The sequence below is a fragment of the Microcaecilia unicolor genome, chromosome 3, assembly GCF_901765095.1.
Source record: "Microcaecilia unicolor chromosome 3, aMicUni1.1, whole genome shotgun sequence".
Lineage (NCBI taxonomy): Eukaryota > Metazoa > Chordata > Amphibia > Gymnophiona > Siphonopidae > Microcaecilia > Microcaecilia unicolor.
This window is the reverse complement of record NC_044033.1, coordinates 77,477,157-77,503,081: the sequence shown is the minus strand read 5'-3', so window position 1 is coordinate 77,503,081 and position 25,925 is coordinate 77,477,157. Positions and strand designations below refer to the sequence as shown.

The 25,925-nt window shown below is 44.3% G+C and overlaps 1 protein-coding gene across 4 annotated transcripts in view; it reads left to right on the top strand.

Moving 5' to 3' along the window:
- The window catches only part of LOC115465542 (RNA-binding protein with serine-rich domain 1-like), a 51,498-nt gene extending 27,815 nt beyond the window's left edge, over positions 1–23,683 (top strand). For all 4 annotated transcript variants that reach the window (XM_030196078.1, XM_030196076.1, XM_030196075.1 and 1 more), the window contains exons 5-7: positions 222–302; positions 1,665–1,757; positions 23,070–23,683. In XM_030196078.1, coding sequence (XP_030051938.1) covers positions 222–302; positions 1,665–1,757; positions 23,070–23,120 — 225 coding nt within the window. In that variant the 3' untranslated portion in view covers positions 23,121–23,683. The remainder of the gene's footprint in view (positions 1–221; positions 303–1,664; positions 1,758–23,069) is intronic.
- Positions 23,684–25,925: the final 2,242 nt, after the last annotated feature.

Genomic DNA, 25,925 nt, shown 5'->3' with positions numbered 1-25,925 from the left:
TTAACTTTTTAGCTTTGTCATTATCATACTGATGAGTTCCAGGCTGTACCCTATCAGTGATGTCGCTGGAAAGTTCAGATTCTGTGCCTCCATTGGCTGGTAGGGTTATATAACCCATTGGTGTGGACTGGTCTAGCAGGACTCAAGGACAGAAAATTATCAGGTAAAAACAAATGTCACCTTCTGGATTAAAAACAGCACTTGCATATTTTATTCTTTAGAAGAGGAAAAAGGAGAAGCTGAAGAAAAAGAAGGAAAAGAAAAACAAGAAAGAGAAATCAGGGCCTGTACAGATATCTAAGGTACATACCATTTTTTGTTGTTTAGTTTGCTCCTTTTCTCTTTGTTTATTTCTTATAAGACAGGAGTTCTCAAACCAGTCCTTGGGACACATCTAACAAGTCAGGTATTCAAGATTTCCACAATGAATATGTATGAGTTAGAATGGAGGCAGTGCATGCAAATTTATCTCATGCATATTTATTGTGGATATCCCAAAAACCTGACTGGCTAGGTGTGTCCCAAGGACTAGGTTGAGAACCCTGGTTATAAGGAAACACTAGAAAGAAGTACAAACTGGGAGTATTTAGTTTTGGTCTGGTAGTTTCTTCGTTTGAGTTTCAAGCTCTTTCTGAGCTATAGAACCATAAGCTCTCATTGCAATTATCTGGGTTTATTTTCCTTATTTTTTATATCATCTTCCCAATTCAGGCCAGCTATTGCAGCACTATCCCCTGGCCAGGGACCACAAGTCATGGCTCCCTCCAAAACAGTGAATTTAAAACCTAACTAGCTACTACGTGTGGCTGTTGAATGATGGCTGAGAGTCTCCATAGGGGCTTTGAATGCCAGTTCCATTGTAACTCTAAATATGGCACAAGAATCAAACCCAGTTCTCCCAGTGAGCCACCATAATAAAACTGTAATAGTTTTATCCAAAAAAAAGTCTTATTGGAATCTGGACAGAACTGTCAGTTTTGTATTTTTGCCTTCCCAGTGGAGTAGTAAGCAAACCACTAAGTATCCTGTATTATGTTGGCCATCCGTGCACAATATTGGCTTATAAATGTGCCAGGAATCAATCTATTCTTTGAGATAACAAAGCGATGGACCACCAAAGCAGGCAGATCAAAGAAACCCCATAGTACTAATTGCAGGCCTATACTAGCACTGTCTGCAGTAATAAGAGCCCAGCTTCTGCATTTCTTTCTTTCATAATTATGCTTTACTTCCAGTCTCTTAATGTGAACTGCAAGGGCCTTGGCTGGTGGAGGGCTGGACAGCCTGGCCCAACGTATTATTTAGCATCATTCCATTTTTGTACCAGTAGAGATCCTCCCAGTTGTGTAACTTTCATAGCATTTCTTCTGCAACTAAAGCACATTTACTTTATCTAAGCTGTTGCATTGTGTGTGTAAAATCTGTATATTTATCTGGCTATAAACTGTGGTGAAACATTATAGAAGTGCCAGTGTCCCTGAATTAAGGGGGTTTCTTTAAAACTGTGAATTGGTATGTTAAGCACAAATGGAAAAAAATATTCAGTGTGGCAGGAGGATGACAGTGCAATGTATGAAACAATCCTTTAGAAAGAAATTGTGAGAAAGGGGTAATGTACAGTAAATATCTGTATTGTAAATGTATGGCATTTTTATTTTTATTAGTTCTTGAAAGACAAAAAGAAAAATGAAAACTATAGTATGATCACAGGGAAGAAAATCAAGATGAAGATTAAGAAGAGTAAAAAAGACAAAGAGGTAATGGCTTACAAACTTTTGTGCATAGTTAATGAGCTGATGCATAATTAGGTAATTTTCTGGAAGCCAGTAGGGTGTGGAGCCAGGGCAACAGTCCATGTGTGAACAGGAGTTGTTTTGTCATCTTGCAGCACTGTGTGGCTCTTGTGTGTATGAGCCATGTGGTGCCCAAAGGCCTATGCTGCTCTCCTGAGATTTTGAGAACGGCATAGAATTTTGGAAACCGTTATGGTCTGTACTCCTCGGAAGAAAATGATTCTGATAGGTGAGGGTGTGCTGGTAATGATGGGAAAACTGTAGAGGTGGATTTGGGGGGAGCAAATTTGCAGGAGAGATTGTTGGGGAACAGAGAGTTAACGGAATGTGGTGTTAGAGATGAAAGTGTTGAAAGGGGGATGAGCTGGAAAGTGGAGAACATGTTGAAGGGGGGATGAAATGGAGACATACAGAGGAGAAAGGCAGCAAGTTGATGGGAGGGGGAGGGGGAGAACTTTCCAATTACTCTATTTTGAAGCTTTATTCAGTAGGTTAACCAGTCTGCTGCTAAACACTTCACCCCTCCATCTCTGTTCAGCAACCACTGGAAAACTATCCCATGGTTCGGATGCCAAAATATTCTTGACACCATTCGTGCAGCAATGAATTCATTTTTAGGATGTAAATCTGTCTTCTGTGGCTTTTGGCCTTGACAAGGATGATCGACAAAACCATCACCAGTGTACCAGCTGCTTCTCCCTCTCTCTCCTAAAGCCATGACATCACTTTTGATATGTTCAGAGGGATACCTAGCAGTATCATTTGTGCCAATATGGATGAGAAGCATTGGATAATAGGTGTGATGAGTCTCTGCAAATTCTGTGTAATGTCTCAGGTCTTGGCAGCAGAGAGACAGCACACCTCCTGGGACATCATGTGTGGATTGTAGATGGCTGCCTCTATGCCCCGCAGGAGGGAGTCGCCAGCCACTTTTACCCTTCACTTCCTAGTGATCACTAGTCCAGCAACTTACACCTTAATACGCATACGTTAGAGCATTCATAACATAAGAATAGCCATACTGAGTCAGACCATGGTCCATCTAGTATCTTGCTTCCAACAGTGGCCAATTCAGGTCACAGGTACCTGACAGAATCCCAGATAGTAGCATGATTCATGCTACTGATCCCAGGGACAAGCAGTGGCTTTCCCCGTGTCTATCTCAATAGCAGATTATGGACTTTTCTTCCAGGAACTTGTCCAAACCTTTTTCAAACCCAGATACACTAAGCACTGATACCACATCCTCTGGCAACGTGTTCTAGAGTTTAACTATTTGTTAAGTGAAAAAATATTTTCTCCTGTTCATTTAAAATGTAGTACCATGTAATTTCCTTGAGTGTCCCCTAGTCTTTGTACTCTTTAAAGAGTGGGTAAACATAAATTAATTTTTTTATTCTACACCACTCAGTATTTTTTAGACTTATATCCCCCCTCAGCCATTTCTTTTTCAAGCTGAAGAGTCCTAACCTCTTGAGCCTTTCCTCATTTTAGAGGAGTTTCTTCCCCTTAATCATTTGGTCATCCTTCTTTGAACCTTTTCTAATTCTGCTATATCCTTTTTAAAGATAAAACATCCAGAATTGTACATTGCATTAAATTTCTGACTTGTATCCCGCTATCACTTTACAGTTCTAAGTGGGTCTCAAAGATCAAGAAGCCAGAACAACCTCTGGGAATTCATAAACCTGACACAAAGTATCACTAACAGAAAATTACTAACCTTTTTTTAATATACTTTTCTTGAATGAACATGTTTTGATCTTCCTTCTAAATGAAAGATACAATTGGGGAAATGAATGAAATTTAGCAAGATCCTTCCAAAGCCTTGCTGCTTGAAAAGCCAGTAATTTTTCAAACAGTGTTAGTCGCTTCATTCCCTTAGCTGAGGGAAAGGCAAATAGCATAATATTGCCTACTATTCTGTCTCTAGAGATAGTGCCAAAATAAAACTGAACCAAACCATGTAAAACTTTAAACGTAAAACAAGCTAGATTGAAAATAATCCTGGCTTCTGTTGGTAACCAGTGAAACTTCTGTAGCCTCTTCAAAAACCTCTTTGTACAGCTCAAATATATCAAGTTACATTAATCAAGATAGGATAAAATAAGAGCATGAGTTAAGCACTAAAATTGATTTCTATCAAAATATTTCCGGACAGTAGGTACTATGGAGCAAGACAAAAGCATTATATTATTATTTGTCTTTTTTTTTCTTTTTTTTATTTAAATCATTTATTTATAATTTTTCATTTTACAAGGGTCACTTGCAAACAGTAATACAGAGATGATTGCACATTAATACAATATAAGAAGAAAACAATCCCAACTAGATATATGGATCATATACAATCTTTCTCTTTCTTAGACCACAAAGTGAAGAAACATAGGGAGAGTGAAACAAGACAAGGAGATCAACTAAACAGTAAACAGAAAAAAGAAAACATGGTATTAACCTGATTATCCCCAGATATTACTCATCTAATACATTATTCCACATTGATCATCTGGTTGGCTTCCTCAAGACCAAATACGGCGTATAGTCAATTCATTTCATTGAGAACATACTTATTGTCCAGGTTTTAGTTAGAAATAATACATCTGATTACATTCTCTCTCTTTTAAAAACCAGAAATTATCCAACGATACATATACTCAAGTCTCTAATTCAAATCCCACTGATTAAAGCAATCCCAGTTTTCACAGGCTTCACTCCTTTCGAAGTAATAATTAAGGAAATATTTCTGAGGAAAACTTTAGGAGTCATACCTGGAACTCTGGGGAAAAACAATAATCTCGACATTAATCATCCACAAAAACATCCACCTTATTATTCAAAGTTTCTGGTCCATTATCATTTTCAAGATCATAACCACTTCTTATATGTACAGAACTTCATCTGTCATATCAATTTTTTCACTCTCAGAGGGTTCAGTCAAATTGTCCATGCAACTCTCCAATAAGATCATATCTGAAACAAAGTTATTTACTACCGCCATTAGGTCCCGAAGCACCTTCCAGATGGTATTCAATGTAACCTCCACAGAAGCCAAAAACTCCAAGATGATTTCTCTTGAGGTGTTTAGGAGTGGTTCCGCCGATTCGGGTTCTGCTGCAAACATCCTCTGTTTCAGCATATGCCTCTAACTCGCTCCTCCACTCCTTTGGACATGGTGGTTGAATAATTTGGGAGCGATGGAGTTGTTTTTTCCAGGTCCAAGAGCGTCGATGCTCCTTCGCCAGCGCTAATCAAAGAACTCGCCAACCCTTTCATCTGTGGGCAGTTCGATGCGCAGCGGTCCCGCACTTGCTGCTCAGGGGACAAAACGCTGGCCATCAGCGGCTGACCACCGGTTGTTCCCTTCCTCTCAGTTAAGGAAAATGCAATTGCAGAGAGGAAATTTACACGAAGAAGACAGAACCTCAGAGGGCAGCTGGGCCGTTGGGCATACAAACTCCAGGTCACCATCTCACCACTCTCCCAGCTTGGGACACTCTTTGTCTGGTTTCTCCTCCGAGGCCTGTCTGATATGGGTAGCCCTTCAGCATCGCCCTCTGAGTCATTGAAACACGGAAGCCCCTCCACCACTACAAGGTGGTGTCCCTTCGGAGGGGGTCTTATTTTTTTTGTATCCCTTTCCTAATAATTTTGGGGTTTTTTTTTTTTAACCTTTGCCATATACAGGGCAGAAGATTTCAGCATATTGTCCACAGTGACACCTAGATCATTTTCTTATATGCTGACTCCTAAGATAGATCATAGCATCAAATAATTGTGATTTGGATTACTCTTCCCAATGTGCATCACTTTACACTTATCCACATTAAATCTCATCTGCCGTTTGGATGCCCAGTCTTCCAGTTTCCTAAGGTCTTTCCTGCAGTTTTTCACAATCCAAATGCATTTTAACAACTTTGAATAGTCTTGTTTCACCTGCAAATTTGATCACCTCGCTCATTGTTCCCATTTCCAGATCATTATGTTAAATAGCACCGGTCCCAGTACAGATCTCTGGGGCACTCCACTATTCACCTTCCTGCACTGAGAGAATTAGCTATTTAACCCTGCCCTCTGTTTTCTATCCATCGACCAGTTCCTAACCCACAACAGAACATTGCCTCCTATCCCATGGGTTTTTAATTTTCTCAGGAGTCTCTCATGAAGGACTTTGTCAAACACTTTTTGAAAATCTAGATACACTAACTACATCAACTGACTCTTCTTTATCCACATGTTTATTCACACATTCAAAGAAATGAAACATATTGGCGAGGCAGGACTTCCCTTGGCTGAATCCATGTTGACTCAGTCCTATTAAACCATGTTTGTCTGTGTGTTCAGTGATTTTATTCTTTACAATGGTTTCCACTATTTTGCCCTGCACTGATATCAGGTTTACCAGTATGTAATTTCCTGGATCACCCCTGGATCCCTTTTTAAAAATGGGCATTACATTGGCCACCCTCTAATCTTCAGGTACTACAGACTATTTTACAAAAAATGTTTCAAAAATATATATATTTTTTTAAACGGTTTGGAGTTTTTCTAGCCCAGTGATAGAAACGGAGCATAATTTACACATGTTCATTCTGTAATAGCATTTAAAACCAAGGACCATGTGCCTTTGGTTCCGAGGGCTTTTCTCCAAACAGTATATTATATCGCAGCTGTTTTGAATGTTATGAGCTAGGGTCAGCATTTATCAATATTACATCTTCCAGGTTCACTGAGATTCCTTTTAGTTCCTCTGCATCGTCAGCCTTGAAAGCCATCTCTGGTACAGATAGATCTCTTACATCTTCTTCATTAAAGACCAAGGCATTCAGCCTGTCTGCTGTGGGCCTGTTCTCCCTGAATGCCCCTTTTACTCCTTGATGGTCTAACTGTCCCAGGGATTCCCTCCGGGGCTTTCTGTTTCTGATATACCTGAAAAAATTATTGGTGTGAGTTTGTACCTCCGAGGCAAGTTTCTCTTTGTATTCTCTTTTGGTATTTTTTATCAATAGTTTGCACTTAATTTGTCAGTGCTTATGTTATTTATTGTTTTCTTTATTTGGATCTTTTTTCCATAAACTGAAAGATGTTCTTTTTGCTCTATTAGCCTCTTTCGCTTCTCCCATTAACCATGCTGGCTGCTGTTTGCTCTTCTTTCCATCTTTATTAATATGTGGAATACACCTGATCTGGGCTTCCAAAATGGTATTTTTAAATAATGCCCATGTCCTAACCTTTAGAGCTTTCAGCTTTTTTTTTAACCATTTTCCTCATTTTTTTTTAAATTTCTATTTATTAGTATATAGTCTATTTACAAGTCATAACACTTGAACAAGCAATTCAGAGAGGTAAAACAAATTATATTTAATAATACAAAGAAAGGCAAATGGTTAATCTTCTTTTAGATCACAATTTAAGGGGGCCTGTGTAACATATAACTCAGGAGATAAGCTTCAAAATATTATTTCACAAATAACGCTATAACACTATTACCCTCCCCTTATTATTTATTCTCAACCGTGGGTAATACTGTGTGGACCTTTTAAACCTATGAAGGCACGTAGCTGTTGTGGAAGAAAAAAAAGACATATTTTATCCCAATATACTTAACAACACATTTACATGGATAATTAAGATAAAAAGAAGCCCCTAATGGCAAAGTGTCCATTCTTAAAGCCAGAAACGCGGTCCTCCTATCTTGTGTTTGCTTTGTAACGTCTGGGAATATCCAGACTTCTTTTACCATAGAACAAAGTTTGCAGATTTTAGAGGGATAGCCTTTTCACCTCTTCCAAGTCTTGCTCGAACACAAGTGAAACCAGTAAGGTCATCCTTTCCGAATCAGCTGATAGTGATGTTTCTAAAAGTTCAGATATGTTTAATGAATCTTTCTTTTCTTGTCCAATCATTTCCAAACAGTTCTCCGAGAGTCTCTTGTTAGGTATATAATATATCCGATTTATCGGTGGAATAGTTTCTGGAGTAAATTTCAAAACTTCAAGCAAATATTTCTTAAACGCTTCCAAAGGGGTAATGCCCGGAGAGTTTGGAAAGTTCAGGAAACGAAGATTTAATCTACGATTGTAATTTTCTATCTGTTCAATCTTTTGTGTATTATCATTTTATCTTTTACCACCATTGCAGAGCAGTCTTGTAAGTTCTTTACATCGTCTTTGATTTTATTCACTTGAGTGTTAAATTCCATCTTTATGGCTTCTAATGAATTAGATAAAGTATCAACAGTACTCACTAAAGTCGAAACTTCAGTTGTAGATCTGGTCACTGTATTATCCAACTGTTGGAGAGCTTCCCAAATGCTCTCCAGCGTTACCGACTCTGGCTGTTTTAATGGTGATACGCGCTCAGTTGAAGCACAAACAGGCCTCAGACCTCCCTGGGGTCCTGTTTTCTCAGTACCTTGATCCAGAGGTCTTCCCTCAATATTTTTTCAAGTTCAGGAGGCCTCCATTGAGACAAACGCCCTTCGGGGAGAGGCGGTGGGTTGAGAGCCAGGGGAGAAAGAGTAACATCTAGCCCCAGGTTTCTGGGGTCTTCTCCACCCGGAGCAACAGCAAAGCTCCTCCCGACATTCTGGGTAGGGGCTTTCGTGGCGAACCTTTCGATGGACTGCTGCTGAGGTGAGGAGGTTCTGGCCATTGAGCAACCAGCCTTAACTGTCCCCTTGTGTTTAGTATGAGGCATCGGATCTGGGGAAAAATTTTAGTTCAGAGCAGCCAGCGGGAGAGTCTAACTACAATCAGCAGCGTGCCACCATCTTGACACGCCCCCTTCAGCCATTTTCCTCATTTTATCATAGTTACCCTTTCAAAAATTGTGTTGCTACAGTGGATGTCCTTAGTGGTGTTTAACATTCTCTGTACAGGTTTCTCTCAGTTTTTGTCACCATATTTACTGCCTTATGTCCCTTGGTTTGGGTTATACCATTCCATATATTTTGGAAGTTGATGTTCAGTGTAGTAGGACCCCTCCTCATTTAAATTCCTGTTAAAAATGTATTTGTTTCAGTCTGCTTTTGACTTCCTTGCTATCATGTTGGACTGCCTTAATGCTGGGGTCCTATAAGATATAGCAAGTTTACTACTACTACTACTACTACTACTATTTAGCATTTCTATAGCGCTACAAGGCATACGCAGCGCTGCACAAACATTGCTGAATCTTTCCTTTTTATATTGTATTTCCTTTCTTTCTTTGTGATCATATACTGCCTTGATGGCACTGCCCTAGGCAGTCAATCAAATAAATACACCTTTGACACTTAGTGATTTCACTCCAGTTATTACGTCAAATTTGATCATGTTATGATCACTTTCCCAACAGACCCAACACCGTTACCAGTTGTACTAAGTCCTGCATTCCATTAAAGACTAGATCTAAAATAGCTCCCCCTCTTGTTGCTCCAAGAAGCAGTCATTTATTATGCCTAGGAATTTTACTTCCCTAGAACTCCCTGATGTGGCATTTAACCAGTCAATACTGGGGTAATTGAAATCGCCCATTATTATATTGTTGCCAAATTTGCTAGCTTTTCTCATTTCTGTTAACATATCTTCTGTCCAATCATTCTCGCTTAATGGACGGTAGTATAGCCCAACATGTCAGAAGCGGAGCCAGGTTGACGGTGCGGGGGGAGAGAGAGCGGACCTGCGCCGGCGCACATTTTCAGTGCAACATGACGAAAAAAATAGGCGCCGGCAGAACTCCGTTTGGGTGGAGCAGCCGCTCCCCTGGTGCTTCACCTACCATGTTTCCCCGAAAATAAGACACTGTCTTATATGTATTTTTCCTCCCCAAAACGCGCTAGGTCTTATTTTCGGGGGGATGTCTTATTTTCTGGGAAACATCGGTCCACCCCCCACCCGAGGTCGCCGGGCCCCCCCTCCGTCTCTCCCAGAACTAACCTGAAGCTCCTTTCACCTTCGCAAGTTCGGATTCGAAGCAGCAGCGCAGACCTCTCCTTCCTTCCGTGTCCTGCCCTCGCCTGAGGAAGGAAGGAGAGGTCTGCCCTGCTGCTTCGAATCCGAACTTGCGAAGGTGAAAGGAGCTTCAGGTTAGTTCCGGGAGCGACGGAGGGGGGCCCGGCGACCTCAGGTGGCTCTCGGCGGCCCTGCTTAAAAAAAAAAGTTTGGTAGGTCTTACTTTTGGGGGGATGTCTTATATTTTAAATTTGCAGGAAAACCCGGTAGGTCTTATTTTCGGGGAAACACGGTAGCTACGCCACTGCTACACGTATATTTCTTTCTTTTCACACATAGTAAAGTGGAAACCTTATCCTTATGGATAGAAATTCTGTTTCATGAAGAATTTTTATTTTGTTTGACTCAATTCCCTCTTTAACTTACAGTACAAACGCAACCCCCCCCCCCCCCCCACTTTGATCTACCCTATCATTGCAATATAATTTCTACCCCCGATAAGTGTCCCATTGATTGTCCTCCTTCCACCAGGTCTCTGAGATATATATCTACCTCTTCATTTGGTGCTATATAGTCTGTCCTGTATCTTATATTGCATGAACAGTGTTAGCATCATATAGGCATATAATGAAACATCTTAATACGTAGGTGAGGGGGTGAGTGTAGTTGAAATATATAGACAGGACAAGATGCATAGTACAAAGTTATTGAGTTAAATAGATGGGTGGCTATACTGAAGGCAAACGATATGAACAGTTGAATAATATATGAGGCATTGGCCAATATTTCGGGGCATGCAACAAACTAGCCAGGTGACAATTATATGTGTTGTCATCCTGACCTGATGGGGAAAGAATGGTCCTATTAGTCTATGGACTCAGCTTGTTTTATGCCATCCTTCCTGGGCTTCATAGAACAAAAGAGAAATCACTTCTGTTTCAGTCTCCCTGTTCTTCAGACTGGCTTCTGATTACAGCTCTGTCATGCATCGGTTTCACTTAGATTCTGGGTCTCTAGTCTTGCTTTTAGACCATCAGGTTGAGGTCTTGCAGGTTTCTTTCATCTGTCTATCTCTGTCATCTACTTCTCATGACAAGTCATGTGTGTTTTCTCAAGCCTAGCTGTGACTTGGATGGGGCTCTGATCTTTCCACTTCCTGGAGCCCCATTTGAAACCCGAAATGATTGGTGCTTCTGCTTACCAAGATCAACCTTTTTTTAAACATTTTATTTGCATTGCTTCTACATAGGGTGCTCTTTAAAGGGCCTGTCTGTGTCCTTACGCTTAGTATTCCTGTTGCAGAGCATATAGACTCCACCATAGCCATATGTTTATGGAGAAGAGCAAGGCTGGATTTAAGATGTGAGTAGGATCAGAGACTGGTGGGATTTCTCCTCCAGAAATCATAGAGCATTGTCTAAACTAGCAGGACCTGGATCCTGTTTAGCCCCCAGGTATTTGGTACCTTAGGCAGTTCTCCCATGCTTAAAACCTGGGCCTGGAAAAGCAGTGTCCACTAGGGTGTACATTATCTAGGGGCCCTTTTACTAAGGCTTGCCTAAAAGTGGCCTGCGCTGGTGTAAGCGCATGTTTTGGATGCGTGCTGGTCCATTTCCTCAGTGCGCCTGGAAAAAGGGCTGTGTTTGTGTGTGTCGGAAAATGGACGTGCAGCAAAATTAAAATCAGCATGTGTCCATTTTCAGCCTGAGATCTTACCGCCACCCATAGACTTAATGGTAAGGTCTCATGCACTAACCACGCGGTAAGCGTTCAATGCGCGTCAACTGCTGATTACTGCCAGGTAAGCGCCACACAGTAGAAATGAGAAAATATTTTCTACTGTGTGTTTTGGGCGCTTGCCAAAAATGGAATTGCCGCCCGGGGCACGCGGTAGCACCAATTTGACGTGCATTGGACGTGCATATGCGCATTAGTAAAAGGGCCCCCTAGTAAGGTATGGTGTGTAGACTAACTTCAGCTTCAGATAACGCCATAAGAACAATGTCATAATGTGTGACTGAGTTCTCGTAATCCATTTATTTCTAGTTATGGTTGTGATATTATTGACTTCTGTTCAAACATTAAAAATATTTTATTCTCTACATATTATTGTGTGATTTTATTTTATTTTTTCAAACCATTTTAAGAACTAGGCATGTTACCTTTTCTTCCTTTTAACCCTGTGATCTTGCATGGTGCTAGTTCTAAATTTGTATGATCTGTTAAGTCAGATGTTAAATACAGTGCTGCTGCTTTTTATTTTTATTGTTTATTTTTAATTAAATCAGTAAGTGACATCAAGATGCATTTGTTAGTTTCTGGTGTAAACTGTTAGATGTTTTTGAAAGCTTCTTACACTTGAAACCCCTAGTATGCTACAGGAAAGGCTACAAAATGTATTTTTTTTTTTTTTTTGTTACATTTGTACCCCGCGCTTTCCCACTCATGGCAGGCTGTATGCGGCGGGCAATGGAGGGTTAAGTGACTTGCCCAGAGTCACAAGGAGCAGCCTGTGCCGGGAATCGAACTCAGGACCAAAGTCCACCACCCTAACCGCTAGGCCACTCCTCCGCTCCTTCCTTATCGCAGAATTGGCTTGTTCCTACAGGAGACCGTTGCAATTTCTCTACCCTGGGCCCCTTTTAGTGGTTGATTGCCCTTTTGTGCTGATTAGGTTTTTTTTTTTTTTTGGGGGGGGGGGGGAATGCCTCAGGCCATGTCCTACTGCCTATGGCCTGACTGCTAGAAGAGTCCATTGCTGTTCAAATTGCTAGACAAAGTACGATTGTTTATTGAAAGAAATTTTATATTCTGCGTTATCTCAGAAATTCTGCACAGATTACAAATTTACATACATAATTTAGTGAAAAAAAAATATAAATATCACAATCTTGCCATCAATAAAAAAAAATAAATAAAAGCAAAATTTAAAATATAACAACTAAACATTATAACCCACAGGATCCATACCTGAGCAGAGATAATAAGCAAATAAACTTAAATACCCACATGTCTTAACCATCAATAAGGACTTCGCCAAATGCTTGTTGAAAAATAATTGTTTTAAAATCTTTTTAAAAGCAGGCATAGATCTCATTGTGTGAACCTGAAGTGACTGTTTCATAACTTTGGCCCTGCTACATAGAAAATCGGTGTGCTATATTCCTTGAGCCTAATCAATTGAAGTGATGGAACATTTAATAATGTGCTGAAGAGGAGAGTTTGTGAGGACTGATGTACACGTAAGCTGGCAGATATGGTTGATGAGATATTATTTGTAAGCACTTTAAACACAAGTGCCGGTGAAATATGATCAAATCTAGATAGTCCATAAAGAGTACGAGCAACAGAATTCTGTGGAATTTGAAGAGATTTTAAACTTTTATTTGGTAGTCCTAAAAGCAAACTATTGAGTAATCAAAATACAGAATAACTACGTTTTGAATTACTATCCTGAAATTTTGTGGAGTTAAGTAATCTTTAAGATGCCTCACCAGTCTGAGCCTAAAGAAAATACCAATCATTTTTCTTAACTGCTCTTGCATAGTCAACACAGTATCAAGAATTGCACCTAACGAACGAATCTTCTGAGCCTGAATCAAGCCATTGCTGCTCATGTCATCCTACTACTGGCCTTATTGGTGGGGGAGTTGCATGTGTATGTCTATATGCATTTGGGATAGAAGTCTGGGTATGGGCACCTGTGAGAGGAGGGAAAATAAGAAGGACCAGGATGGGGAGTGGGATAGAGAGAGCTCTGAAGTAGGAGGAAGGGCAAGGCTCAATCTCAGAACCTTCCCTGTCCTCCCTTCTCCCAAACACGGATCCCCCCCCCCTTTTTTTTTTCAATTGCTGATCCCCTTTCTTCCCTCCCTGAGAGACCCTCTTCCACCTCTACAACTTCCGAAAAATAAATAAATTGTACAGACAAAAGCAGAATACATTTAAGTAATATGCAAATTTTATCGCTTTTTGCTGTAGAATCTACTTTTGAGCTGCTACAGAAAATGGGGGACACTGTTAGTAATTGATAATGGCTTTGGCAATGACCATAATGAGATGAGTACTGACTGATAAGTATTCTAAGGCGAAGAGCAGGACATCTAGTTATATAGCAAAAACTATTATCTGCTGAAAAAGTTAACTGCCATAGGCACTGTCACTATTAGCAAATAGAATTTACAGAAAACTTATATGGAATAGTGTTACCTTTTAATAAAGCACTGCATTAGGAGACTTGTATGGACTGCAGATGCCCTTTGAATCTCCTCGGTGATTAGCATTTTATTTTCTAACTCACCCTAATTAGCTGGTAAGTGACATTAGAGGAGAAGTACCACCAAATACATATTTTCCATAAATATGTCCTGTCTAATTTTGTAAAATTATTTCAGTCTAAAGTTTGCATGTTTTAACTCCTGTCAGCATCTTTATGTAAGTCTCAGCATGTGTCATCTACCGTGTAGCTTCTAGCTTTTGGGTTCTGGCCCTGGACAATGCAGATAGACCTGCAACGACTGTCCTACTCTCACTGCAGAAACACTTTCCATATCATCATGCTGATCAATCCATAGACTGGTGGGTTGTGTCCATCTACCAGCAGGTGGAGATAGAGAGCAATCCTTTTGCCTCCCTATATGTGGTCATGTGCTGCCGGAAACTCCCCAGTATGTTCTCTATCTCAGCAGGTGGTGGTCACACACAGCAGCAGCTCTGGCTAGGCCTCCAAGCCTAATTTTTAGGTTTTGTTGAGTGCCTGGGGTTGAGGGCTCTTCTTGAGCAAGTGCAAACCTGGTGGCGCCAGGTCCCTCCTTTTCTCCCCCTTCCCACTGGCTCCGTTAAAAAAAAAAAAAAAATGTTGGACGTCCTTAAGGGCGTTTATTTCGACGTTTATTTAAACGTTTATTGCAGCTACTCACTGGGACACCAGGTCGTTACAGCTCGGAGCGAGAAACAGGTAATTTTTACCTTTTTATAGCGGGCAGGGGGTTCCCCGATTGATCTCCACGTGGCCTATGGCGTCGGAGGGCGAGGGCGCGAAGAATCGCTCCCCGGACCGCGTGTGCGCTTCTAGCGGGGATGAGGGGGTTTTAAAGTCTGATTCGCCCTTGTTGGGTGTCAGTTTGGAGGCCGGTCAGTGTCCCGGGTCTTCCTCCGGCGCGGCGGTTTTTCCCGCCATAAACGCCCATCCCCCGCTGCTCGCCTCCGCCATCTTGGCCGGCCACTCTGCTCAGACGGCTTCTTCTTGGGCCGCCCTTGAGCTGGGAGACGTTCATGCCATGGCCGCCGTTGATTTGGGCGACGGCAAAAAAGCGGCTAAAGTTAAGCGCCGTTCTTCCCATGCGGCTCCTTCGCAGAGTGTCGCGCCGGACGCCATCTTGGATGCGTAGCATGTGGCTCCCCCGCTCTTGCGAGTGCCGGTTGAGGGTGCGTCTAGGGCTGTGGCCCAGGCTGCTGAAATACACAGTCTGGGGGGTTTCTCCCCCGAGTTTATTTTGCTGCTGCATCAGGCTTTCCTTATGCAAAACGCTGCCCCTTCTCCCTTGTCCGATAACGGGGTTGAGGCCCCCGGAAGTAAACGCCCTCGGGTGGATTCCCAGGCCTTAGAGGACGCTGTTTCCTCTGATGTAGATGAGGGCAGCGTATCTGAGTTCTCCCAACGGTCCTTTGGGGATTCCTTGGAGGAGACGGATGCCCGCTCGGATGGAGCGGATGACCCCTCTGCAGCGCGGATCTTTCGCTCAGAGGATTTGCCCAACCTGTTACTGCAGGCCATGAGCATTTTGAAGATTTCCGTGCCAGAGGACGTCTCTCCCTCAGCCCCTGTTGGCTCTGCCATTATGCTGGGGACGAAGCGCCCGCCTAGAACCTTCCACGTGCATGATGCCATGCACACCTTAATTTCGGCTCAATGGGATGTCCCGGAAGCGAGCCTCAAAGTGGCTAGGGCTATGTCCCACCTCTATCCTTTGCCTGAAAGTGAACGTGAGGCCTTTCTTTGGCCTACCGTGGATTCTTTAATCATTGCGGTGACTAAGAAGATGGCGTTGCCGGTGGAAGGTGGCACGGCCCTAAAGGACGCCCAAGACAGAAGATTGGCAGCGGCTTTAAGGTCGTCCTTCGAGGCGGCTGCCTTAAGTTTGCAGGCCTCAGTTTGCGGCTCCTATGTGGCCAGGGCGTGCCTGACGATGGTGCAGCGGGCTTCCCCCTCGGATCCTTCCTTGAGGGCTGACTGGCCGGCCCTGGAATCGGGCTTGGCTTATTTGGCAGACTTACTGTATGATGTCTTGAGAGCCTCGGCTAAAGGCATGGCTCAGACAGTCTCTGCGCGGCGCTGGCTTTGGCTGAAACATTGGTCTGCGGACCACGCCTCTAAGTCCCGCCTGGCTAAGTTGCCTTTTAAAGGCAAGCTGCTCTTTGGGGTCGAGCTGGACAAAATCGTGACCGATCTCGGCACGTCTAAGGGCAAGAGGTTACCAGAGGTCAGGGCTCGGGCCAGTGCTCGCCCTGGTATCTCCAGAGGACGGTTTCAAGAAGCCCGTCGGTACCCGCCCGGGCAAGTCGGGCTCCTCTGCCCCCTCTTCCTTCAAAAGGAACTTCTCCCCCAAGCAGCATTCCTTTCGCAGAGACCGCCGTCCCGGAGGTACGCCCTCCGGTCCTCCCCCAGGGTCTCGTACCCAATGACGGGGTCCTGGTCCATGGCCCAGTGCAGATTGGAGGACGCCTGTCCTCGTTTCTGGGCAAGTGGACCAAAGTAACTTCAGACGCTTGGGTGCTGGAAGTCATCAGAGACGGCTACAAGTTAGAGTTCTGCCGACCCTTAAGAGACGGGTTTGTACTCTCTCCCTGCAAGTCTCCGGTCAAAGCTGTGGCAGTGCAGCAGACCTTGGACAACCTGATCCGCCTGGGTGCGGTCGTTCCGGTGCCAGAAAATCAGACTGGCAAGGGACGTTACTCCATTTACTTTGTGGTACCAAAGAAAGGAGGTTCTGTCCGGCCTATCCTCGACCTCAAAGGGGTCAATCGGGCCTTGAAAGTGCGGCACTTTCGCATGGAGACTCTCCGCTCTGTTATAGCGGCAGTGAAGGCAGGAAGTTCTTGGCTTCCTTGGACATCAAGGAAGCGTACCTGCATATTCCCATCTGGCCTCCTCATCAACGCTTTCTGCGTTTTGCAGTCCTGGGCCGACACTTCCAGTTCAGAGCCCTCCCTTTCGGGTTGGCTACTGCTCCGCGGACCTTCTCCAAAGTAATGGTGGTCATCGTGGCCTTCCTGCGAAAGGAAGGAGTACAAGGCCATCCTTATCTGGACGACTGGTTGATCCGAGCCCCCTCTTATGCAGAGTGCGGCAAAGCTGTGGACCGGGTGGTTGCTCTTTTGAGCTCCCTGGGGTGGATCATCAACTGGGAGAAGAGCCAGCTGCGCCCGACTCAGTCCCTGGAGTATCTGGGAGTTCGATTCGACACCCAAGTGGGCAGAGTGTTCCTGCCAGACAATCGGATTGTCAAGCTTCAGGCTCAGGTGGACCAGTTCCTAGTAGCCTCTCCTCTTCGGGCTTGGGACTATGTGCAGCTGTTGGGCTCTATGACGGCCACGATGAAAGTAGTGCCCTGGGCCAGGGCTCATATGAGACCACTACAACACTCTCTGCTGCAGCGCTGGACTCCGATGTCGGAGGATTATGCTGTGCGCCTTCCCTTGGACCCAGCAGTGCGCAAGGCGCTGAGCTGGTGGATGCAGACAGACAAGTTGTCTGCAGGAATGCCTCTGGTGACCCCGGAGTGGATTGTCATCACGACGGACGCCTCTTTGTCGGGCTGGGGAGCCCACTGCTTGGGAAGGACAGCGCAGGGGCTCTGGTCTCCTGCAGAGGCAAAGTGGTCTATCAACCTCCTGGAACTCAGGGCCATTCGGTTGGCGCTTTTGGAGTTCATCCCGGTACTGGCGTTGAAGCCAGTACGGGTCCTGTCGGACAATGCCACGGCTGTGGCCTATGTCAACCGCCAGGGAGGTACCAAGAGCGCCCTTCTAGCCAAGGAGGCCATGAATCTATGCCAGTGGGCGGAAGCGAACCTGGAACAGCTGTCAGCGGCCCACATTGCCGGAGTCATGAATGTCAAGGCAGACTTTCTCAGTCGCCATACCTTGGAGCCCGGAGAGTGGCAGCTATCTGCTCAGGCGTTCTTGGACATCACGAAGCGCTGGGGCCAGCCGAGCCTAGATCTGATGGCGTCATCGGCCAATTGCCAAGTGCCGCGCTTTTTCAGCAGAGGACGGGACCCTCGATCCCTGGGAGTAGATGCTCTTCTCCAACAGTGGCCGACACAAGAGCTTCTCTATGTGTTCCCGCCCTGGCCCATGTTGGGCAGGGTGCTAGACCGGGTGGCAAAGCATCCGGGCCGGATAATCCTGGTGGGTCCGGACTGGCCCAGACGTCCCTGGTATGCGGACTTGATCAGGCTCTCAGTCGACGATCCTCTGCGGCTGCCAGTGGAGCAAGGCCTGTTACATCAGGGTCCCGTGGTGATGGAGGATCCCTCCCCCTTTGGTCTTACGGCCTGGCTATTGAGCAGCAGCGTCAGAGAAAGAAGGGCTTCTCAGACAAGGTCATCGCCACTATGCTGAGAGCGAGGAAGCGCTCTACTTCTACTGCTTACGCCAGGGTTTGGCGTATCTTTGCAGCGTGGTGTGAAGCAGGCTCACTTTCTCCCTTCACTGCTCCAATTTCTTCAGTGTTGGCGTTCCTGCAAGAAGGTCTGGAGAAAGGCCTGTCGCTCAGTTCCCTTAAAGTCCAGGTAGCGGCTCTGGCTTGCTTCAGGGGCCGCCTGAAGGGTGTTTCCCTGGCTTCGCAGTCAGATGTGGTGCGCTTTCTCAAGGGAGTTAATCACCTGCGCCCTCCTCTGCACTCAGTGATGCCTGCGTGGAATCTCAACCTGGTGCTAAGAGCATTGCAGAAGCCGCCTTTTGAACCCTTGTCGAGGGCATCTCTGAAAGACCTGACGTTGAAAGCAGTCTTTTTGGTGGCTATCACTTCAGCCAGAAGAGTTTCCGAGCTCCAGGCGCTCTCATGTAGAGAGCCTTTTCTGCAGTTCACTGAGGCAGGAGTGACTATTCGCACAGTGCCTTCCTTCCTGCCCAAGATTGTTTCTCGCTTCCATGTGAATCAGCAGCTCTGTCTCCCTTCCTTTCGTAGGGAGGACTACCCAGAGGAATACTCTGCTCTCAAATTTCTGGATGTGAGATGTGTCATCATCAGATACTTGGAAGTGACCAATGATTTCCGGAAATCGGATCATCTGTTTGTCCTGTTTGCAGGTCCTCGTAAGGGTCTGCAGGCTGCTAAGCCTACAGTGGCAAGATGGGTCAAGGAAGCCATTGCAGCGGCTTATGTGGCCGCGGGGAAGGTGCCGCCTATCCAGCTGAAGGCTCACTCCACTAGAGCTCAGGCGGCCTCGATGGCAGAGGCCGGGTCCGTCTCCTTGGAAGAGATTTGCAAGGCGGCAACTTGGGCTTCGGCCCATACCTTCTCCAGGCATTACCGCTTGACTGTGGCTGCTCGGGCGGAGGCCCGGTTTGGAGCTTCAGTGTTGCGGTCAGGGATTTCAATGTCCCGCCCTGGGTGAGTACTGCTTCGGTACATCCCACCAGTCTATGGATTGATCAGCATGATGATATGGAAGGTAAAATTATGTATCATACCTGATAATTTTCTTTCCATTAATCATAGCTGATCAATCCATAGCCCCTCCCAGATATCTGTACTGTTTATATTCTGGTTGCATTTCAGGTTCAAGTTTAGTCTTCAGTTCCCGTTCAGGAGGACTTCGTGTTCAAGTTTTTCAATGAATTCTTCAAGAGTTGAGACGAATTTGTGTTACAGTGAGCTGCTGCATTCCTCTCCCCTCCGTTTTACGGGGCTGGATTGAGACTTAAATTCTGCCGGCGCTCCCTCCCGCTTCGTGCGGCAGTAGGGCAGTTTTGTACCCCTCCCGCTTCGGCGGTGTTAGGGTCAGTCAGCTCCTCCCCCGGTTGCAGGATAAGCCAGATCCCCCCGCATCGGCGGGTGTGGTGTCCCTCCCCCGCTCCGCGGGGATGAGCTGGACGGATTCCCCTCCCCCACTTGTGTGGGGATGAGCTGGGTTAATTCCCCTCCCCCGTTTCGGCGGTGGTGAGCTGGGCAGAGTGTCCCTTCGTGGGTGTAATTCTCTAAGTGCTGAGTCCTGCAGATGGAGCTTGGATATCGACATACTGAGGAGTTTCCGGCAGCACATGACCACATATAGGGAGGCAAAAGGATTGCTCTCTATCTCCACCTGCTGGTAGATGGACACAACCCACCAGTCTATGGATTGATCAGCTATGATTAATGGAAAGAAAATTATCAGGTATGATACATAATTTTACCTTCTCATCTTTCATTGCCTCTTTTCAGTCTACAGTCAGGGGGGGAGGGATGGGTGTTTGGCCCTGCAAGAGATGAAGAAAAGAGGTGAAATCTAAGAGGGGAGAGAGGCAGGTTGAGGGACCAAGGAAGCCAAGTGCTGAGAACAGAAGGAGGCAGGGGCGGACTGACCATTTGGGCAACCAGGCAGTGCCTGGGGGCCCAGAGGCTCTGCCCAGATGCCCATTGCACACTACAGCCCTCCCCTGTCCTACCTTTAAAGGCTCGCCACTGGTGATCTAGTGGCCTCTGCAGGGGGGAACATGTTCTTTCTTGCCTGTTTTGCTGCCACTATTCCCCCTGCCCGGTACTGCTGTAGTTTAAAAATGGTGGCCGAGACGCCCTGCATTTTGAAAACACAGCAGCGCCGGTAGGCGGGGGAATAGCAGCAAGGAGGAAAGAATAAGCTCCCCCCTCCCCTGCAGAGACCATTGGACCACCACGTAGGACGTGGCAGCGCGGCGGTTAGGGGGGTATCTGGCAGGGGTCCACACCACCCTCAGTGCCTGGGGGCTCAGACCACTCTGTCTGCCCCTGGCAGGAGGTGAAAAAAACCCAACCTCATTCAGGATCTCACTTCTCCAATGCCTTCTGCTGCATTTATCTTAAACACTAGTTGTTCTTCCTGTTTCATTAATCACATGATTTCTGCTATACTGGCAACATGCTAGTTCCTCTTGTACTAGCAACCCAGCACCATCACTGTGCCAAAGCAGTAAGAGTCATCAGTGTAGTGGGAGAAGCCAAAGCAGCAGGAGGCGCCACAGTAATGGCAATCACCAGTATAGCATGGACACACCAGCATGGTCTGAAATTCTGGGAGTAACCAGGTTACAAGAATGTCAGTTGCTAGGTTGAAACTGTAGGTAAGGGAGCATTGGAGAAGAGCCCTGAGAAGTGGAGACTGGGGCAAGTTGGGGGCTGGCGTGTATTTCTGCCTTTCCTGACTCCTGTAAAGGCTCCAGCACCCCTGATCAACACTCGGGTCTTATGAAACTATGGTGCCCAAGACAGGCTGACAGTTTGAAACCCCATGAAGTAATATTTTGTTCCATTAGATTTTTCAGATATATTTTGTCATGTCAGACTTGTTAATCAGTGGGAAACACTTTGGGGATGGGTAGTGAGCTTGGAGTATTTAGTTATTCCTTAAAATAGAGCGCATGATTATTTATTTTTAGAGAGGGGGTGACAAAGGCCACATTTGTGACCCTAGTGACCAAGGGATCCCTGCTCTGAGCCTCGGTACCTGTCTGCAGATGTTCTGCAGGGAATGCGACTTGATCTACTGCCTTTCTGTGTTTTTTTGCAACTACAATCAATGCAGTCTACATAGTATATACAGGTACTTATTTGTACCTGGGGCAGTGGAGGGTTAAGTCACAAGGCGCTTCAGTGGCAATCGATCCCAGTCCCTCTTGTAATACCATCATTTGTTGTTCTTAAGAAGAAACCTTTAATTAGAGAGAGAAGCTGCTGTGAGGTCACTTGATCCCCATTCCCAATATACCTTCTTGAGCTCCCCCACAGCAATATTTTCTGTCTCTCCTCCACCCCCCCCCCCCCCCCCCCCCACAAGAGTTGACCTCTCAACCAAGGAGCATTCTCATGACGTAGTGGAGCATGGAGTGGGTGGGGGAGGGGGATAATAATAATATGAAAGTTGTTGGTTGTACATGAATATGTTTTGAGGAACAATGATAGCAAGATTAAGGCTGGGGCGAATGTACTTCATGGTTTTGTAACTCAGATAACATTTGCCCCTGCGACTGTATGATGGAAGTTAAAAGTACAATAAAAATTTTAAAGAGAAAAGAGTTAACCTCTCAGATCTTACCTCACACCCCCTTCCTACCCTTATTCTGGTGGTAAAAATATATATGCAATAACTGTATATTTATGTATAGCAGCTGTGGTGTCCTTGTTTTGGTTTCCTACCATCTCTGCTCTATGAATGGACTCTGGGTAGCAGCAGTGTGTACTGGGGCTGCAAAACATTTTCAGTTGTGGCTTGGCAGATGCATGTTATGGCTCTGCAGCATGCTTTAAACACCTGCTGAGGTCTCTGCATGGGTTGTCGGGGAGGGTGTACTACAGGCTGGATGGAAAAGCCTCAAGACCTGCAGGTTCCCCACCCCTGCTTAAAGAGTATTTTTAAAAACTTACTCTGACCATTATTAATGCATACTTTTTTTTTTATAGTCCTTCACAATTCATGCATAACAACTTTTAACATCCTGGAAGAAATATTAGTGGGAATGAGAAACAATTTTTAAGACACAGGTGGCTCTCTGGCATTATCTAGTGACATTATGAAATGTGGGTGTGCAGTGCTTTGTGAGTAGATTGTTGAATATATTTATATCTCAGCTGCTTACCTATAAAATATATTCCTCTTAGACACCAGGATTAATTAGGCACATGGTCCCACCTTGGGATTTGATTCCGGGTTTTAAAATGAGGAGATGACTGTACACAGGAAGGGCTGTGCATTCTCAGAATTTAGAACAGCTCTTCCAGAATTCAGAACTAGAATTATCACCTATTTGTATGTCTGATTAATCCTGTAGTGGATGGAGAATGCCTGTTTAGTTGAGCATCTTTGCTTGCAAACTCTAATAAAGCATGGGTTTTCTTATTTATTCCCAAAACTAGGTGATTTTAAAAATCCTTCTAGGACTTGTGTGTCACCTTTGACTGAAGGAAGCAATTTCTTTGTTGGTAATAGTCACAGTGACACACAAATCATATGGCCTTTATGTTGTTAGAACTGTTTAATAATGTTGATAGCGCATCATTCATGCCTTCTAAAATAGAATCTGGAATAAAGGTTATATTTGCTTTCTTAGTATATTAATAACAAAGAGGCTAACCTAAACACCATTCTCTGTGATCTCTTATCAGAGGGACCGAAATCGTGCTGAACTCCTGGAATTCCTAAACTCTGCCTTGTAATGCACAAGAAGGAAGTCTGCCAAGCCATCTGCTTCACAAGCCCTGCCGAAAACGGAACCTCAGGGAAGCAAAGGCCTTTCATCACGAATGCAAAGACTATCTTGTTAGTCTGTGTGAATGAAAAATTGCTAAAGGAGACATCCTGTCCATGAAGCTCCGTGGCCCTCAGCAGAGACCCTGAATGGCTAGTTGCATTAGAACACTGTATGCATTTTATGCACGATTCCATTCACAGGCGAACGCATTGTTGGACGTCACTAAACGAAATTCAGCTTGATTGTTTGGCAAGATCAGCTTAAAGATGGTGTTGCTGATCTATATGTATGGAAGAGTTGCTCATTCTGTGTATTTGATCTTTTAGTTTTTGTTGGTTTTGAAAACTGATTTTTTTTTTCTGTATATACTCTCTATTACCAGCTCACACTTCCCCATGGCCTAATTATCCAGTAAATTTTTTTAAACAAAATCCTGCCTGAAATGTTTTATTTATTACAATATCATTTGAACCCAGATATACTGTTTTCATATTTTGTGTTGACTCTGGCACAGCAACAGCAGCTTTATAGAAAAAAATCTTTTCTATCAAAATAATTTGCTATATTTTGTATTAAAGTGTGTGCTTTCAGTTGTCTTTGAATGATAACATTTAATTAGTTACACATCCAGAGTCAACAGAGTACATTAGATGTATATTCTTCCCTTCTAAGTGTTGCATAGGCCCAGACTACAGATTTCAGTTGTCTTCCTGATTTTTAACTGCTCATGCTGGCTCAATGACTTACCCTGTAGTAGTGTTGTATAGTTGCTATTTTCAAGCCTGCCTCTGGCCCTTAGTCTGGTCAGGAGTGAAGTGCTGGTCATCGTGCTGCACATGCATCGGTTCTAAATAGGAGCTCTGTTAAGGATTGATCTAGAGCAGCACTCGTCAAATTCACACGGCCACAGAAAGCGTTCACGGTCCTCACCATCACAGGGTTGAAGTCCTACAGAGCACCTGCTCACGTTGCCTGGGTTTCATGATCCTGTTCAGGTTGTGACCCATAGTTTGTGAAGCTTAGACAGAATGCTACAAAAATAAAAGAGAATAAACCCATAGAATTGCAAAGACCGGTGCACTAAACTGAATGCAAATCTGCTTTGAGCTGAAAGAAACTGCCAGAGCAAAAAAACAAGTGAAGAAAGCATGTTGACCATGGCTCATGGAATTCTTTCCAACTTATCATGTATGTTCATGCATATATTTTTTTTCTGTGAGTGTATTTTTTTTTTCTTCTTTGCATCTGTGATGATTCTGATGTGGATGGGAGAAGTGGTATAAATGTACTGTTTTCCAAACATTCCATTGGTTTGGAAAGAGTAATAAAATTGTGTAATATATCTACCAATTAGATGTTGCTCAACAGACTTCAAAGAATACATTTTACAGTTTAGCCGTACAGTGCCACCATGTTTCTCTACCTATAGGACACCATGCATTTATAGATGGATAGAACCAGTAGCAAATTGGACAATTCAGCCTCTAGGTATCACTATTATTTAGTAACAGTTAAGAAAGCTATATATTTCAGTCAAACTTTCAACAACAAAAAATATAATACATATCTAATTCACTAAGAGCCAGACCAGTAGTGATGATAGTGGTGTAGCTGTATCTGTGTTTCTGAGTTTGTCTGAGTGTGTATTGGCTTTGTGTGTGTCTGGAAGTGTAGAGAAGAAAAAAAAGAAAAGCAGTGTTTTAGTTGTGGCAAGCAGAATTGGCATCAGGCAGACAACGTGAGCAAGGAATTTTCCCTGAATGCATCCACTACCACTTTCCCAGAAGGATGTGAGAAAGCAACAGCAACTAGGATAGACCTGAAGCCTGGGACGCAGCAGTTTGCCCCAAGGCAGGGGAGCAGAGTGGCACTATTTGGTGCATTTAACTTTTGCCTTTGCGGGGTCGGAGAGGGGAGCAGAATGGCTGAAGCACTTTCTTCTTCAGCTAATGCACCACTGAGGAACACAGTTAAGTGTGTGTGGAGGGAAAACCCATTTACTCTGCTAAGGAGGAGGATGATGAGGAAATAGAATTTTTAGAAGTAGGTAATTAAAGAAGCTTGTTTTTTTTTTCCTAAGAAACCAAGGGCTTACCGAGGCTTTGCTACAGGTGTAGAAGTGGGTGACTCTCCACCTTCTTTTCTCAATGTTCCCCTCAAGAGAGGGGCATACGAGGTCTGAAAGCCACTGCAGTATTAAAGCCCTGACTATAGACTGGTGTTAAGTAGTTTTTCTTTTAGATATGTGAAGCTTTCATGTTTGCCAGAGAACATTTTAAGGGAAGTAATATTTCCTTCCTGCCTGGGTGTGTGCAAGTAATACACCTAGAATGCAGGGACAATTACAGATAACAAAAATGCATCAACAGCATGATGGTGCTACACAGTTTAAAGAGACATATTTTTATTTTTCTTGCATTGGCGGTGCTTGGCTCAGACTGCTTGCTGAATTGAATCTCCAGGACTGAATTGTACTATACATTAGACCAGACTCTAAATTTTAATCTAACTGATTTATAATCCACCAAATCCCCAGAAGGGCTCAAAGTGGATCACAAAGTAAAGAAAGCAGCCTGAATCTGAGCAATACAAAGCATGAATAAAACAAAACTATTTGGGTTTCTGCCAGGTACTTGTGACCTGGATTGGCCACTGTTAGGAGCAGGATACTGGGCTAGATGGACTATTGCTCTGACCCAGTAAGGCTATTCTTATGTAACCTAATGATGACATAAAACAATAAGGACCTGTGTCCCTAATTACATTTAGT